Source organism: Salvelinus sp. IW2-2015, unplaced genomic scaffold (assembly GCF_002910315.2).
Source record: "Salvelinus sp. IW2-2015 unplaced genomic scaffold, ASM291031v2 Un_scaffold2634, whole genome shotgun sequence".
In the NCBI taxonomy this organism is placed as follows: domain Eukaryota; kingdom Metazoa; phylum Chordata; class Actinopteri; order Salmoniformes; family Salmonidae; genus Salvelinus; species Salvelinus sp. IW2-2015.
The window spans coordinates 32,905-49,531 of record NW_019943942.1 but is presented as its reverse complement, the minus strand read 5'-3'; the positions used below and the strand labels follow the sequence as shown (position 1 = coordinate 49,531).

Below are 16,627 nucleotides of genomic sequence, written 5' to 3'. Positions count from 1 at the left end.
ATCCTGTTCAAGCTATGGCTAATGCTAATATGCCCTGTTTGCTTATAGGCTCTGCTGCATACCGGCTCAGGAAGAAAGTACACTATTGATTGTTGGCTCGCTAGGCCTGCAGAGTAAACCGGACTACAAACACATGGACATTTATGAAACGCTTATGTACTTCTTAATGAATGTGTCATGTATGCTTATGAAATGCGTTATGTATGCTTATGATGCGTTATGTATGCTTATGCATGCGTTATGTATGCTTATGAATGCTATTTCCTTATGAATGCGTTTGTATGCTTAGGAATGTGTTATGAAGTACTTATTTACGTACCTTCAAATGGAGTGTTAATAATGAATCACCTTGTATGTTTAATCCTCGTTCTTAAGGAATACAAACAAAACAAAATAATGACATTTATCTCCTTTTCAACACAAAATGATCTCAATGATGTTTTCTTTTCAACAGTTGGACTGATAAGATGGTTGCAGCTGTGAGGAAAGTGATAAAGGGGGGGGGGGGGGCCTGTATCATGTGTTAGATACAAATCACAAATCATCCCACTGGTATCCTCCTGTCTCTGGTACACCCCTGCTCCAACTAACATGTTCCACTGGGGTGTGTAACGTCCTGTCTCTGGTAGACCCCTGCTCCAACCTAACAATGTTCTACTGGGGTTTGTATCATCCTGTCTCTGGTACACCCCTCTCCAACCTAACATGTTCCACTGGGGTGTTACATCCTGTCCTGGTACACACCCTGCTCCAACCTAAACATGTTCCACTGGGGTGTGTAACATCCTGTCTCTGGTACACCCCTGCTCCACCTAACATGTTCTACTGGGGTTTTGTATCATCCTGTCTCTGGTACACCCCTGCTCCAACCTAACCATGTTCTACTGGGGTTTGTATCATCCTGTCTCTGGTACACCCCTGCTCCAACCTAACATGTTCTACTGGGGTTTGTATCATCCTGTCTCTGGTACAACCCCTGCTCCAACCTAACATGTTCTACTGGGGTTTGTAACATCCTGTCTCTGGTACACCCCTGCTCCAACCTAACATGTTCTACTGGGTTTGTATCATCCTGTCTCTGGTACACCCCTGCTCCAACCTAAACATGTTCTACTGGGGTTTGTAACATCCGGTCTCTGGTACACCCTGCGCCAACCTAACATGTTCTACTGGGGTTTTGTAACCATCCTGTCTCTGGTACACCCTGCTCCAACCTAACATGTTCTACTGGGGTTTGTAACATCCTGTCTCTGGTACACCCTGCTCCACCTAAACATGTTTCTAATGGGGTGTTGTATCATCCTGTATCTGGTACACCCCTGCTCCAACCTAACATGTTCTACTGGGTTTGTAACATCCTGTCTCTGGTACACCCTGCCCTCCAACCTAAACATGTCTACTGGGTTTGTAACATCCTGTCTCTGGTACACCCCTGCTCCAACTAACATGTTCTAACTGGGGTTTTGTATCACTCTGTCCTCTGGTACACCCCCTGCTCCAACCTACATGTTCTACTGGGGTTTGTAACATCCTGTCTCTTGGTACAACCCCTGCTCCAACCTAACATGTTCTAATGGGGTGTGTAACATCCTGTCTCTGGTACACCCCTGCTCCAACCTAACATGTTCTAATGGGGTGTGTAACATCCTGTCTCTGGTCCACCCTGCTCCAACCTAACATGTTCTACTGGGGTTGTTACATCCTGTCTCTGGTACACCCCTGCTTCCAACCTAACATGTTTCTACTGGGGTTTTGTAACATCCTGTCTCTGGTACACCCTGCTCCAACCTAACATGTTCTACTGGGTTTTGTTCATCCTGTCTCTGGTACACTGCTCCAACCTAACATGTTCTACCTGGGGTTTGTACATCCTGTCTCTGGTACAGCCCTGCTCCAACCTAAACATGTTCTAACTGGGGTTTGTATCATCCCTGTCTCTGGTACACCCCTGCTCCAACCTAACATTTCTCTACTGGGGTTTGTTACATCCTGTCTTCTGGTACACCCCTGCTCCAACCTAACATGTTCTACCTGGGGTGTGTATCATCCTGTCTCCTGGTACACCGCTCCAACCTAACATCCTACTGGGGTTTTGTATCATCCTGTCCTCTGGTACACCCCTGCTCCAACCTAACATGTTCTACTGGGGTTTGTAACATCCTGTCTCTGGTACACCCCTGCTCCAACCTAACATGTTCTACTGGGGTTTGTATCATCCTGTCTCTGGTACACACCACTGCTCCAACCTAACATGTTCTACTGGGGTTTGTATCGTCCTGTCTCTGGTACACCCCTGCTCCAACCTAACATGTTCTACTGGGGTTTGTAACATCCTGTCTCTGGTACACCCCTGCTCCAACCTAACATGTTCTACTGGGGTTTGTAACATCCTGTCTCTGGTACACACCTGCTCCAACCTAACATGTTCTACTGGGGTTTGTAACATCCTGTCTCTGGTACACACCTGCTCAACCTAACATGTTTCTACTGGGGTTTGTAACATCCTGTCTCTGGTACACCCCTGCTCCAACCTAACATGTTCTACTGTGGGTTGTAACATCCTGTTCTCTGGTACAACCCCTGCTCCAACCTAACATGTTCTACTGGGGTTTGTAACATCCTTGTCTCTGGTAGACCCCTGCTCCAACCTAAACATGTTCTACTGGGGTTTGTAACGTCCTGTCTCTGGTACACCCTGCTCCAACCTAACATGTTCTACTGGGGTGTGTAACATCCTGTCTCTGGATACCCCTGCTCCAACCTAACATGTTCTACTGGGGTTTGTAACATCCCGTCTCTGGTAGACCCTGTCCAACCTAACATGTCTACTGGGGTTTGTAAACATCCTGTCTTCTGGTACACCCTGCTCCAACCTACATGTTCTACTGGGGTTTGTATCATCCTGTCTCTGGTACACCCTGCTCCAACCTAACAATGTTCTACTGGGGTTTGTAACATCCTGTCTCTGGTACACCCCTGCTCCAACCTAACATGTTCCATTACATCCATCTTATTCACTTCTGTCTTCACCTCATCCATAATGCCTTTATTTTTATATACGATAAGCATTTCATTTCTGGCTCATCTCTTTCTGACCTCACACATTCACCAGGCAGGCCCACTGACTCACTCACTCCTCCATCCATCAATCTCTCTTTTCATTAAAATCACTCTCTGCTCTCCTCCCTTTCACTCGTTTTGTTTTAACAGACACTCCCTGGCCAGTCACCACTCCCCCCCCCCCTACTCTTCTTCACCCGCCCTTATTCCTCCTTTATCTCCATCTATCTACCCCTCCATCTACCCCTTCATCCCTCCAGTGAAGAGGTGGAATGCAGGGCCACATTTCCTGGCTTAATGAAGTTAATATTCGTTGAATCCCGGGCAGACCCAGACCAGAGAGGTGGAAGGCCCCCAACACACCACCGCAGGCACGCAGGCACTCACACAAAAACAAAAGAAGCTCTTGTTCAAGAGGTGAGCCACACAAGATTACCAATACATTTCAACATGGCAGAACAAAGGAGAGAAGACAGAGAACAGGAAGGAGAGTAGAGAAGAAATAGACTGACATTTGAATTGAACTTGTCTGAAGGTAAAGAAGACTAGACATCTCAGTAATGCAGAAACACACGACAACATTCCCTTCTGATCGTATTCTGCCGTGACCCCTGGCAACGAACCCAGTTGTTTAGTTCTATTATGTAAACAGACTGCTAGTAGAAGGACTCAAGGACTGGAGGACTGGGGTGTTGGTGACTGTGTGTGTACTACAGTGTAGCGTGTGTGTGTGCGCGTGTACTACAGTGTAGTTGTGGTGTACTGTAGTGTGTATGGGTGTACTACAGTGTAGTGTGTGTATGGGTGTACTACAGTGTAATGTGTACTACAGCGTGGTGCGTATGTGTGTGTACTACAGAGTGCATGCGTATGTGTACTACAGTGTGTGTGTGTGTGTGTGTGTTGTGCTACAGTGTGTGTGTGTACTACAGTGTGCATGTGTGTGTTGTACTACAGTGTAGTGTGGGTGTGTGTACTCAGTGTGCATGTGTGAGTGTACTTACAGTGTGCATGTGTGAGGTACTACAGTGTGCATGTGTGAGTGTACTACAGTGTGCATGTGTGAGTGTACTACAGTGTGCATGTGTGAGTGTACTACAGTTGTGGCATGTGATGGTGTACTACAGTGTGCATGGTGTGTGTTACTACAGTGTGCGTATGTGTGTGTACTACAAGTGTGCATGTGTGTGGTGTACTACAGTGTGCATGTGTGAGTGTACTACAGTGTGCATGTGTGAGTGTACTACAGTGTGCATGTGTGTGTGTACTACAGTGTGCATGTGTGTGTGTACTACAGTGTGGGTGTGTGTGTGTGTGTGTGTGTGTGTGTGTGTGTGCGTGTGTGTACTACAGTGTGTGTGGTGTGGTGTACTACAGTGTAGTGTGTGTTATACAGTGTAGTGTGTGTGTGTACTCAGTGTGCGTGTGTGTGTGTGTAACAGTGTGCGTGTACTACAGTGTAGTGTGTGTGTACTACAGTGTAGTGTGTGTGTACTACAGTGTGTGTGTGTGTGTGTGTGTGTGTGTGTGTACTACAGTGTGTGTGTGGTGTGTGTGTACTACAGTGTAGTGTGTGTGTGTACTACAGTGTGCGTGTGTACTACAGTGTGTGGGTGTGTGTGTACTAAGTGTAGTGTGTGTGTGTACTACAGTGTGTGTGTGTACTACAGTGTGTGGGTGTGTGTGTACTACAGTGTGCGTGTGTACTACAGTGTGTGGGTGTGTGTGTACTACAGTGTAGTGTGTGTACTACAGTGTGTGGGTCCCACATTCATAAAGCGTCTCAGGAGGAGTGCTGATCTAGGATCAGATCCCCCCCCGTCCATATAATCTAATTTACTATGATGTATAATGTAAACTGATCTCAGGACATCACTCCTACTATGAGGCACTGTATGAGTATGTGTCCTGGGTTAGGGCTGGTTTTGGCCTGTGTAGAAGCTACACCTTACCCTTCACCACGGTCAGGCCAAAGAAGTGCAGCTCTTTAATTCCAAGGAGCTCAGACACCTGATTGAATACATCCTGCCCTGTGGACTTGACCTGAGAGAGAGAGGAGAGAGAAGACTGTTAGAAACAGGGTGACTGTAACAGGCTGCCTGTGTTAGAAACAGGGTGACTGTAACAGGCTGCCTGTGTTAGAAACAGGGTGACTGTAACAGGGTGACTGTAACAGGCTGACTAACAGGCTGACTAACAGGCTGACTAACAGGCTGACTAACAGGCTGACTAACAGGCTGACTAACAGGCTGACTAACAGGCTGACTGCTATAAACAGGGTGACTGTTATAAACAGCGTGACTGTATTAGGGTGACTGCTATAAACAGGGTGATTGTAACAGGCTGCCTGTGTTATAAACAGGCTGACTGTTATAAACAGGGTGATTGTAACAGGCTGACTGCTATAAACAGGGTGACTGTATTAGGGTGACTGTTATAAACAGGGTGATTGTAACATGCTGCCTGCTATAAACAGGGTGATTGTAACAGGCTGACTGCTATAAACAGAAAAACACAGAAAAAGTGAACTGATCTCCCAGTCATGGATCTCATGTACAACTCCATACCTTTTATAGTACGGGACTAGAAATACTATTGATACATTACTGGCCCAGGACTAAAACCTTCCAATGAAAAGCCGTCCATTGAACCCCCCTGGCTGACTCATGGAATACCTACAGAATCAACAGGAGGAGTCATAATGGGACGTGCTCACCCCCACAGTGATGTCCAGCTGTTCTTTATTAGGGAGCAGAACACACAGGGTTCTCTCCTGCTTGGTGGTGGAGACAGACATGGTGTCTGCAATAAGTGTCCTCTCCTGTCACTCCTTCAGTCTCTCTCTCTTCTCTCCAACGATCTCCCCACTCGTTCATTGCTTCTTTCTGGTTAGGGGAATGTGTCGTTCATTTTCTGCTGTCTAAAAAGACAAATAGAGACAGAGAGACGTTTTTGAGTCATAAAAGCTTTAAAGACGTTGTAGACGTAACACCAGGCCTAACATATCAATAACAGAGAATATCATGGTTATAACAATGAATATCATGGTTTATACAGTGAATAGCATGGTTATAACAGTGAATAGCATGGTATACAGTGAATAGCATGTATAAACACACAAAGCATTAAACATGGGACACATGGGAGTAGCACTGAAGAAAACAGATTTATAGATTTCCTTTTTCACAGGATCACATTTTGGGCTCCTGAGTGACGCAGTGGTCTAAGGCACTGCATCTCAGTGCTAGAAGCGTCTCTACAGACCCTGGTTCGATTCCAGGCTGTATCACAACCGGCTGTGATTGGGATTCCCATAGGGCGTCCCACAATTGGCCCAGCGTCGCCCGGGTTAGGGTTTGGCCGGTGTAGGCCGTCATTGTAAATAAGACTGTGTTTCTAACTGACTTGCCTAGTTCAATAAAGGTTAATATATAAACATATATAAAGTGTTTGATCCCTTTCAGACATCAGTCTAACCACAAAGGCCACTTGTATTTCCATCTACTTTGTTGTTGATATTTTTTGGGATTGACTCAAAGGTATTCACTCAATCAGCCTAAAAAGAAAATGCCAATCCGCTATCTGGAGGAGAATAAACAGCATGGTGAGACTGGTGCATTCCTCCTCCATTACCATTATCTGGACAAGTCCACACGGCTACTCCCTGCTCCCTGGCCCCTGCTCTCTGGTCCCTGGTCCCTGGTCCCTGCTCTCTGGTCCCTGCTCTCTGGTCCCTGCTCTCTGGTCCCTGCTCTCTGGTCCCTGCTCTCTGGTCCCTGTCTCTCTGGTCCCTGCTCTCTGGTCCCTGCTCTCTGGTCCCTGCTCTCTGGTCCCTGCTCTCTGCCTGATGGAGCTATCAACTGGAACGGGACTCAAGAGATAAGAGTCTTGGTGCCTGGAGCCGGTCGTTTAGTTAAAGCAGCCGGCCTCAGCAGCCGCCTCGTAGTTAAAGCAGCCGGCCTCGTAGTTAAAGCAGCGGCCTCGTAGTTAAAGCAGCCGGCCTCGTAGTTAAGGCAGCCGGCCTCGTAGTTAAGGCAGCCGGCCTCGTAGTTAAAGCAGCCGGCCTCAGCAGCCGGTCGTGTAGTTAAAGCAGCTGGCCTCAGCAGCCGGCCTCGTAGTTAAAGCAGCCGGCTCTGTAGTTAAAGCAGCGCCTCAGCAGCCGGTCGTGTAGTTAAGGCAGCTGGCCTCAGCAGCTGGTTGGATGCCTAGGTCTACGTCATACTATCAAATCCCAGTCCCACCGTTCTTCTATAGCCTATACTAAACCATATCTACAGCCCCTCAATCTGCCTCCCATTCATTCATGTCAATCCCTTTTGATAAGCACACACAAATACGAAAGGAGTGAAAATTCCCATGTGAAACCATACAGGCCCTTTCCTCCCTGGTCTGGCCAGAGCCGGACTCTGCAGGACTCACATCATTAATCTGATTAATTGATTTGGCGAGATCAGGCTCTTTGTTAATCAGCGGTGGATTGTACCAGTCAGGGATTTGGGTCGGTCGGGGGCAGAGGGGCAACCCCAAAACACGGCCTTCCCAGTGAATGTTCTGTTGCCAAGATGCTCGAGGTAAGGCAAATGAAACCTGAAAACATTTTAAAGCTGTTCACGAAAACAAGTGGCTAGTGGCTACTAAACTAACAATCCAAAAAACAACAACTTCCTCTGTGATCCTAAAAGGCCTCTGCTGTGGTCTGTTCTGTTCAAACATGATGGAACACGTTACCCACCTCCTGCATTTAGAAAAGTGGCTTGATGTTAAAACACACACCCGTCGTGACATGATTCAACATGTTTTTTTTTTAAGTGCATCACACCTGTTATGATATTCACTCTATGTTATTATTCCCACTAACTGACACTCGCCCATGGGGTCATGAGAATTAGATCAGACGTCAAGTAGTATTGGTTCCATTCTGCCAGTTAATGTACCTGAAGTATTTGAAAGAAAACACAAGGTACTTTACTAGGTGTGTTTACGTCCTCAAGGAGGAGGAGCAAAAAACGATGTCCTTTATAAACGTTATTGCACTTACTCACCTCCAAGAAGTAAAGTCCAATCTGAAGGTAGGTGTAGGGTGTGTGTGTGTGTGTGTGTGTGTGTGTGTGTGTGTGTGTGTGAAGAGATAACTCCTTAGAGGTACTCTGGACAGCATGTTCAAACAGAGTCTCATACCTGCCACTCAGAACAGCACACAATTCAGCAGCACAGTAAAACCTGAAAAGCCAGCCTTGTTCTGAGACATTTGACTGTGAAGTCATACTATCCCCAGGGCCCAGGCAAAACTCTGATTAAAAACTCACTACAGTCCTAGACTATACAGGAACCTGTATGTGCTCAGGCAGCCCCCACTACTGTGTGAACATCCCTTGTTTGGAACTTCCGTGTGATTTTTTTTGTTGCCATTTTGCTTCTAGTTGTTTTTGAATAATCATGTACTGCCTACCTCACAGTAGGCATAACCTTTTCAAAGGCCCGTTTTCATCTCTCTGTAAAACCCTGGTGAAGGTGAGGTCCACGGGCAAAAAATTAGTGTGAGAACCATTCAATTGTGTGGAGCATCCAAGCATTCAAGAGAATGCTGTGTCTCAACCGGTGACGGGCACAACACAAACACCTAAGACAATGTCAGATCGGGTCTAAGCTACAACATGCGTGAAAAGCAGACATCTGAGATGATCTAAAAACGATCTGCCTCTTATTCATCTCAGATGATCATAACCACATTTAAAATAAATAATCAAATAGTTCGACAACCCTCCCTGTTTGTAAGCTTTCAAATGATATCAAACTCAACCGTTTATCTTTTTCATTGTAGAAGACATGGATGTCTCATGGTCACTTTCTGACACTTCTACCACGGCAAACCTGTTTGGAAGCATTTGTTCAAACCTAAAAGGAGTGTAGTCATAAAGTGAGTGAATTCATATGGAATGAGCCAGTAACAAAAGGTCTGAGAGCCAGTGACAGACACAAGAGCACACCTTCAGAGGCAGTAGATGACCATCTGACTCACGCTGCAAACAGCGGGGCAGAGGGGAGTTGAAAAGAAAAGCCTGACTGACGTTGAGTACAGCGTTGGTTTTACACAGTGTCCAGGAATGTGAGTTATGCATAAGACAAAGGAGTTAACACTTAGAATTGTATAGCATTAATTCCTTAGACTAGACGGTTCAATCCTTCGTCACGTTTTTGTTGACAAAGGGAACTTTGGCCCAATGGTTTTGAATAGATAGATGAAGATGAAGGACGCAACGAATGGACTGTGGTGATTCCTTGCACTTAAGTCCTTGCATTCATAGCTCTGTCTATGCATTTATGAGTGGTTAATTTCTCCAGCCCCATCCACAGCTGTACCAAAAACGTGGTGGTGGAATCCCAGATGTCCCCTTTAAAATGTGGAGCAGTACGATTGGAACTACATATTGTGTGTCTGATAGGCTTGACAACACACAGAAAGTATTCATACCCCTGACTTATTCCACATGTTGTTGTTACAGCCAATTCAAAATGGATTAAATCTATGTTTTCTCCTCACCTATCGACACACAATACCTTATAATAAAAATGAAATACAGAAATATCTCATTTAAGTCAATACTTTGTAGAAGCAACTTTGGCGGCAATTACAGCTGTGAGTCTTTTTGGTAAGTCTCTTAAGAGATTTCTAAGTTCATATCTTTGCCACATTTTTTGCAGTTTTACTTTAGTGCCTTATTGACTGATGTTGAGCACATTTAGGTTAGTATTAGTATTGTATTGTGGAGTAACTACAATGTTGTTGATCCATCTTCAGTTCTCATATCACAACCATTAAAACTGTAACGGTTTTAAAATCCTCATTGGCCTCATAGTGAAATCCCTGAGTGGTTTCCTTCCTCTCCCGCAAATGAGTTAGGAAGGACGCCTGTATCTGTGTAGTGACTGGGTGTATTGATACACTATCCAAAGTGTAATTAATAACTTCACCATGCTCAAAGGGATATTCAATGTATTCTTTTTACACATCTACCAATAGGTGCCCTTCTTTGCAAGCATTGGAAAACCTCCCTGGTCTTTGGGGTTGTATTTGTGCTTGAAATTCACTATCAATTCAGGGATTTAAATCAATTCAGGGATTTATATCTCATAATAAGTTGCATGGACTCATTCAGTGTTCAATTATAGTGGTTAAAATGATCTTGGTAACCCACACATACAATTATCTGTAAGGTCCCTGAATTGAGTAGTTTTTTTACTCCTGAACATATTTAGGCTTGCCATAACAAAGAGGTTGAATACTTATTGACTCAAGACATTTCAGCTTCTCATTTTGTATTCATTTCAAAAGTTTTATACAAATACAATTTCACTTTGACATTATGGGATATTGTGTGTAAATCAGTGACACAAAATCTCAATTTAATATTCAGGCCGTAACACAACACAATATGGAAAAAGTAAAGGGGTGTGAATACTTCCTGAAGGCACCGTACCTGCCACCTAGTCTTATCACTTAATATCCCCATCATAATTAATCAGAACAGTTACAGTCAGAGCCAGTTTAAGTATGAGCCTCATCTTACACTCACAAACAAGTCTGCAGACAGGGCAGGCTTACGTGTGAAATTACCTCACTCGTCCTCCCTCCGACATCCCCTTAGTCTAACCAGAGTGACCTCAGAATTGGCATCCAGACCTTGTTTCAATACTATTTGAAATCGTATAAATAATTTAGTTTAATTTTTGCTTTACCCTGTATGGGATGCCAGGTGGGCGGGGCCAGGTGGGCAGGGTTCCCACTTCACTTTTACCACTTTTCTATCAGTTCCATTGCAACAGGTTCAATCAAGCACAGCTAAAGTATTTGAACGATTTAAAATAGTATTTGAAGCCATGTTTTCCTCAGACCTGGCATCACATGAGAGCAGTCAGCCCAGACATCTGCAAGGCCTTAAATCCCCTTCAAGACTATTATAACCCCTTGTTCTTAGCATGTCCTTAATGTGCAAAAACAATACTGCACCAGACCGCTGCACCACCAGACCGCTGCACCACCAGACAGACCGCTGCACCACCAGACCGCTGCACCACCAGACCGCTGCACTTTACATGCAATCTGCATCTCAAATGGCACCCTATTCCCTATTTAATGCACTACGTTAGACCAAGGCCCATAGGGCTCTGGCCAAAATTAGTGCACTATATAGGGAATAGGGTGCCATTTGAGGTGCACTTTGGACTACTGCACCAATGCACTGTAGTGTTCAAGCCCTTTAATAAGGTGCAAAGAGCTGCCAACGGACTGCGCTGTTGAACACTTTGAACAGTGAAGTGAACACTTCAGTGTACCGGTAGAATCTCGATGAGGGGACTGGGGAAGCATACACACACAGTCGCATGAAACACACACACACACACACACACACAAAACCACCAGACTGAAACTAATCACCTCATAACCATCCAGCATTCCAATTTTCAGATGAGCAAGGCATCCATTTCATGGTGCAGAGACTAGAAACCTTTGATAGAAACATTGAGAGTGATCAACACTACAATCTGGGGGTTTCCAAGGAATATGAGAGTAACATCCAATTATTACACAAGGAGAGAGAGAGAGAGACAAAGAGAGTGAGGGACAGAGAGAGACAGAGAGAAAGAGAGAGAGAGTGAGGGACAGAGTTAGGGAGAGAGATATGTATGGAAGGCTGAGGACGTGGAAATGTGTATATTTTCTGTGGACGCTTGGGGTTACAATAATCTTCGTTTTTTTTTAGAACGAATCATGCAGAAAGCAAAACAGAGAGCTTGAACACAAACAGCCCTCTTTAATATAGTGTACAACACTGTTCTTCAGAACATAGACAAGGGTTTGAGAGGAAGGTGTCATTGAAGGAACCTGGGAGATTAGAGAAACATTTCATAAAGCATATCCAAGTAGCCTCTGAGCAATAGCGGCTATGAGCGCACCTGCATACAAAATAATAATATTCACACTTTCCTTGCTGAATGSAAATGTACATCCAACCTGGTTAAAAGTGGGACATCAATGTGATATAATTCAATTAGAGAATGATATCACATTGGAGCAGGTGTACGCTTATCAAAATGTATTCGATTCATAAAAATGTATTTATTAGGCAACGTTAGAGCATACTAAGTAGCCTACAAACTAAAATAGTAGCCGAAAGAATGCAATACTGTATTGAATGAATAATGGAGACGTTAAACGCATCATGAACACAAATAAACAAAAACATTAACGTGGAATAGAAGAGCAACAAGTGCTTGCATGTTATGCCAATCGCCGCCCTAAATAGTTAAAAAAGTAACACTTACCGACAGACGAAACCAGCAAACACCTGAATATTTTAAACAAAACGATGATGTTGAGGTTATCCAGACATAGAAACGTAGTTTGAGAGTTTTGGCGGACAGTGAAAAAATAACAACATTGGCGTTWTGTTGAAAACTTTCAAGCTGCTCCTCCGCTGAGCCAGACGCTACAGACTGGACTATACCAACTGCAATTCATCGAAGGGGTGTATGTTTTAGCATAGTTTAGTATTACATTTCGTTTTCTCACTAAGAACTATATTGTCTATATTTCGCAATTAATAMAACAAATTCGTATTTACAATGACGGCCTATATACTTGTAACAATGTACTTTCTCATACTGACATAACGTCCATGTTAATCAACTAGGTCTGATATTCAATATTAGAATCAAATCAAACTTTGTCACATGCGCCGACTACAAGTGTAGACCTTACGGTGAAATGCTTACTTACAAGTCCGTATCCAACAGTGCAGTTCAAGAAGAGTTAAGAAAATATTTACCAAATAAACAAAAGTAAAAAATAATAGAAAGTAACATAATAAAATTAAAATAACGAGGCTATATACAGGGAGGTACAGGTCAGTTGAGGTTCATTTGTACATGTAGGTAGGGGTGAAATGACTATGCATATTACAATTACATTTGTGTTTGGTTCAATAGGTGAGTTGAGTGTGAAACCAGGATATCCCAAAGTACACGCCATGGAATCACTCGCTATAATTTATAGGCCACATTTTTATTGCATGGTAATCTGCATGATTCAGCATGATTGACAGCATGCTAATAGCATGCTAATTTCATTACTCACCACTATAATATGCTAATACACCTCATCAACGTGTGAAAGAAAATATATTTTTTGAAATATTTAATGGTAATTATAAATTAGACATCATTCTTAGAATCCAATTAATCAAATTGAAATGGAAAACAAGTCTAAAATTTGCCTCCATAATTTTAATTATATGAGAAAGTATTTTCTAAATTGATGTTGAAAAATTKAGGACGTCTAACCTTCCCTAAACTAAAAACACAACCTTGTATCTCCACCATGTCCTATGAGTTAGCCATGGTGCATTCAGTTTCAAGCCTCATTAATTGTCTGGGGAAATAATCCAGGGAATGCAACAATAATAAATGTTTGAGCCAGTCTGGCAGGGTTTACTCCAATAAGAGGCAGATTACCCAGATAAGCATTAGTTCATATGAGATTACAGCTAATTAGGTCCACAGTCCGAGACCATACTGCTGTCTCCATATCAACCTGTTGATTTCTATTGTTATCTAGTTTAGCTAATGGTTGTGATTAGATTTTCTAACAGATGCTTTAATGGTATAGGAGGGTTTCGAGGACACAGATTAAGGCTAGTCTTGAACTAATAGGTCATTTCAAGGGATATTCTCCAGAGTTAGATTACATGTTTAAGCAGTTGCTACTTTCCTGACAATCATCTGACACATATATACTACATAACACCTGTCTGAGAGAAAAAAAACAGCCCCAGTCCTCTTAACAAGCCTTAGACTGTGTGAGATGTTTAACAACTTTGCAGTCTGCTGGTGGACAGGATGTGTAAAAGAGGGTTTGTAAGGCCATGGATGGATAAACTGCCCCCAGGACTGTGATCTCTGGACAATACTGTTGACAGACTCACACCTGGTGTTGTTGTATTTTGTTTCCCTGGCGCTGTTGACCTTTTCTTCAAGTCAAGAAAAGATGGCCATCCATTGTCTACTTCCCGTCATCTCAGGGGGGAGATGAGCCTAATAACACCCCCCCCCTCCCCAAACCTCACCACCCCGTCACCCCTCATCTACCGCCCTCTGACCCCTATACCCCCACTCCTCTTTCTTGCAGTCAGCTCAACATAGTTTAGTCCCTTTGGAGGACTGTCTCATTTGGGAACACATTACATCATCCCACAATGCCCCTCTGCTCTCTGAAAGGGGGTGTCGAGAGAGGAGAGACTGGGGTAAAAGGGGAGGCGTTTGTGTAGTGAGTGTGAGTGTGTGGAGAGGGAGGTCAATCGGGACTCCATTGTGTTACCATGGGAGACAACATTCCTAAAATCAGCTGGTTGCAACAGGCTTTTATAATTTACTCCAAACAGGGGCAAGGGAGAGAGGGGTAAACTAGGCTTGTAGACACTGAATAAATGGCATTTGCCTACGAAAAATGTCCATTCACACATTCCTAGGACGGTTGACTGTCGTTTGTATTTACACCACAACCTCAAATAATGAGGACCGTTCATCCCAAATCCATCAAACATTTCAACCAGAGACACTTTATTTGATGGCGGAATAAAATGGGCGTATTTGTTTTTAGCCTACTCCATTGCCATTTAATTGTCAGCCATCTTGCCGTTGTCATGACAGTTCCATAAGGAGTTGGCATCCAGGCTAGTCCTCTTCAAGTCTAGATAACCTTTTCATCCAGACTAGTCCTCTTCAAGTCTAGATAACCTTTTCATCCAGACTAGTCCTCTTCAATCTAGATAACCTTTTCATCCAGGCTAGTCCTCTTCAAGTCTAGATAACCTTTTCATCCAGACTAGTCCTCTTCAAGTCTAGATAACCTTTTCATCCAGACTAGTCTCTTCAAGTCTAGATAACCTTTTCATCCAGACTAGTCCTCTTCAAGTCTAGATAACCTTTTCATCCAGACTAGTCCTCTTCAAGTCTAGATAACCTTTTCATCCAGGCTAGTCCTCTTCAAGTCCAGATAACCTTTTCTGGAGATGGAATAGATTGAAAACCTACCACTGCCTATTGTTTTTTTCTCTGGCAGGGAAAGGTGATTATCTTGCAGTGGATCCACATACACTGCCATCTAGTCAAACATTTGAGTTCTTCACTTTCAACCAAATTGCATAAATGAGCAAAAAAAGACCAACAAATATTTATAATACATTTATTTAATGGTAAAGAGTGCAATGATACAAACCATTTTGACAAGAAATGAGAAGTTGATTTTATACCTAAAAACAATACTCATGTTAAAAAGCATAAATAAATAATACACCCACCCATCCATGACAGCAAAACATAAATACTCTCCATGAACCAAGATATGTGCTATTCATAAGTACTGACCCTTGGCTACACCCCACCTTTACATCTGGGTRGTATTCATTTGGCACCAGGCGGAAGAAAACAGAATCAAACAGGGTTCTTGCCTACATGAAGCAAGGCTTTGTTAGAAAARGTTTTGCTACGGTGAGCCCTAATGAACACGACCCTTCTGGCTKTAACAGTTGAACAAGTTGATTTAAAACCCCTTGTAATAAAATGTTCTCATGCTTTAATCAAGCAAGGCTCGTATAATGTTCCCAACACCAGGTTGGGTTTAGTGTTGTGCACGATGCTGTAATGGCAAAGTAACAGCATACAGTATAAAACCTAGCTCTGGTCCATTGCGCAACGAGTTGTCTCTTCCCCTGTTCAGGAAGGCTCAGCGCCAACAACCTGCACCGAACGCCCTGGTCCAGAGCTATAGAAAACCGCAAAGCCTTATAAGTCCCAGGCTGCATTGTCCGAGTTACAATCAAATTGATTCCGTTAAGTTAGTTCGACTAGACTGGAAGCCTTTACCTTTGTAAAATGAAAAAATAACACAAATGAAAATTCTGATAGTAAAATATGTACTTAGTAAAAATGACCATCCTCAGTAGAAAATCTGTTTTTTATACAGTTGTGGTGCAAATTAATGCAAGAGTATAATAGTTTGACTTTACGACTAATTTGTTGTTGTTGAAGAAAACGCACCTTTTAAATAAAAAGGTGACGACAATATGAGAAGATGAGTTAGCTCACCATTTTTAGCAGCTACATTTCCAGATCAGTATTGCAATCGTCTTAATAAATGAATGAATGGTTTGAACAAAACCATGTGAAAATATAACAATTTCATAGATAAATAACACTGAAAAGACTACAATGTGATAAGGAAAACCACCCCCCCCCACAAGTACATTCATAAAATCAACTTGAAATCATCCTTTGAAAAATGGAAGTAGAACAATGAAAATAAGGAACATTCACTAACAAACCGATAAAAATAACTAAAAAACATACAAAAAAACACTGATATTAGACTTTTGACCTTCCATATGGAAGCAGATGCATCTATTAACCATACGAGTCAACCAGATACAATATTGAGAATTGGGTTTAGGATGCAGTGAGGTAATATAAGCTACACATGATAGAAATAGCATCACTAGATTGATGGTCTAGT

The 16,627-nt window shown here is 43.1% G+C and overlaps 2 protein-coding genes across 2 annotated transcripts in view; both read right to left on the bottom strand.

The window, feature by feature from the left end:
* The window catches only part of LOC112074433 (FERM domain-containing protein 6), a 40,660-nt gene extending 28,117 nt beyond the window's left edge, over positions 1-12,543 (bottom strand). The window contains 3 exon segments of the mRNA XM_070440533.1: positions 5,013-5,103; positions 5,777-5,980; positions 12,385-12,543. Coding sequence (XP_070296634.1) covers positions 5,013-5,103; positions 5,777-5,857 — 172 coding nt within the window. The 5' untranslated portion in view covers positions 5,858-5,980; positions 12,385-12,543.
* fam135a (family with sequence similarity 135 member A) overlaps positions 6,696-16,627 on the bottom strand; it is a gene marked incomplete at its 5' end in the record, with an annotated part of 40,305 nt that continues 30,373 nt past the window's right edge. The window contains 1 exon segment of the mRNA XM_070440532.1: positions 6,696-6,920. Within this exon segment, the coding sequence (XP_070296633.1) occupies positions 6,696-6,920 (225 nt within the window).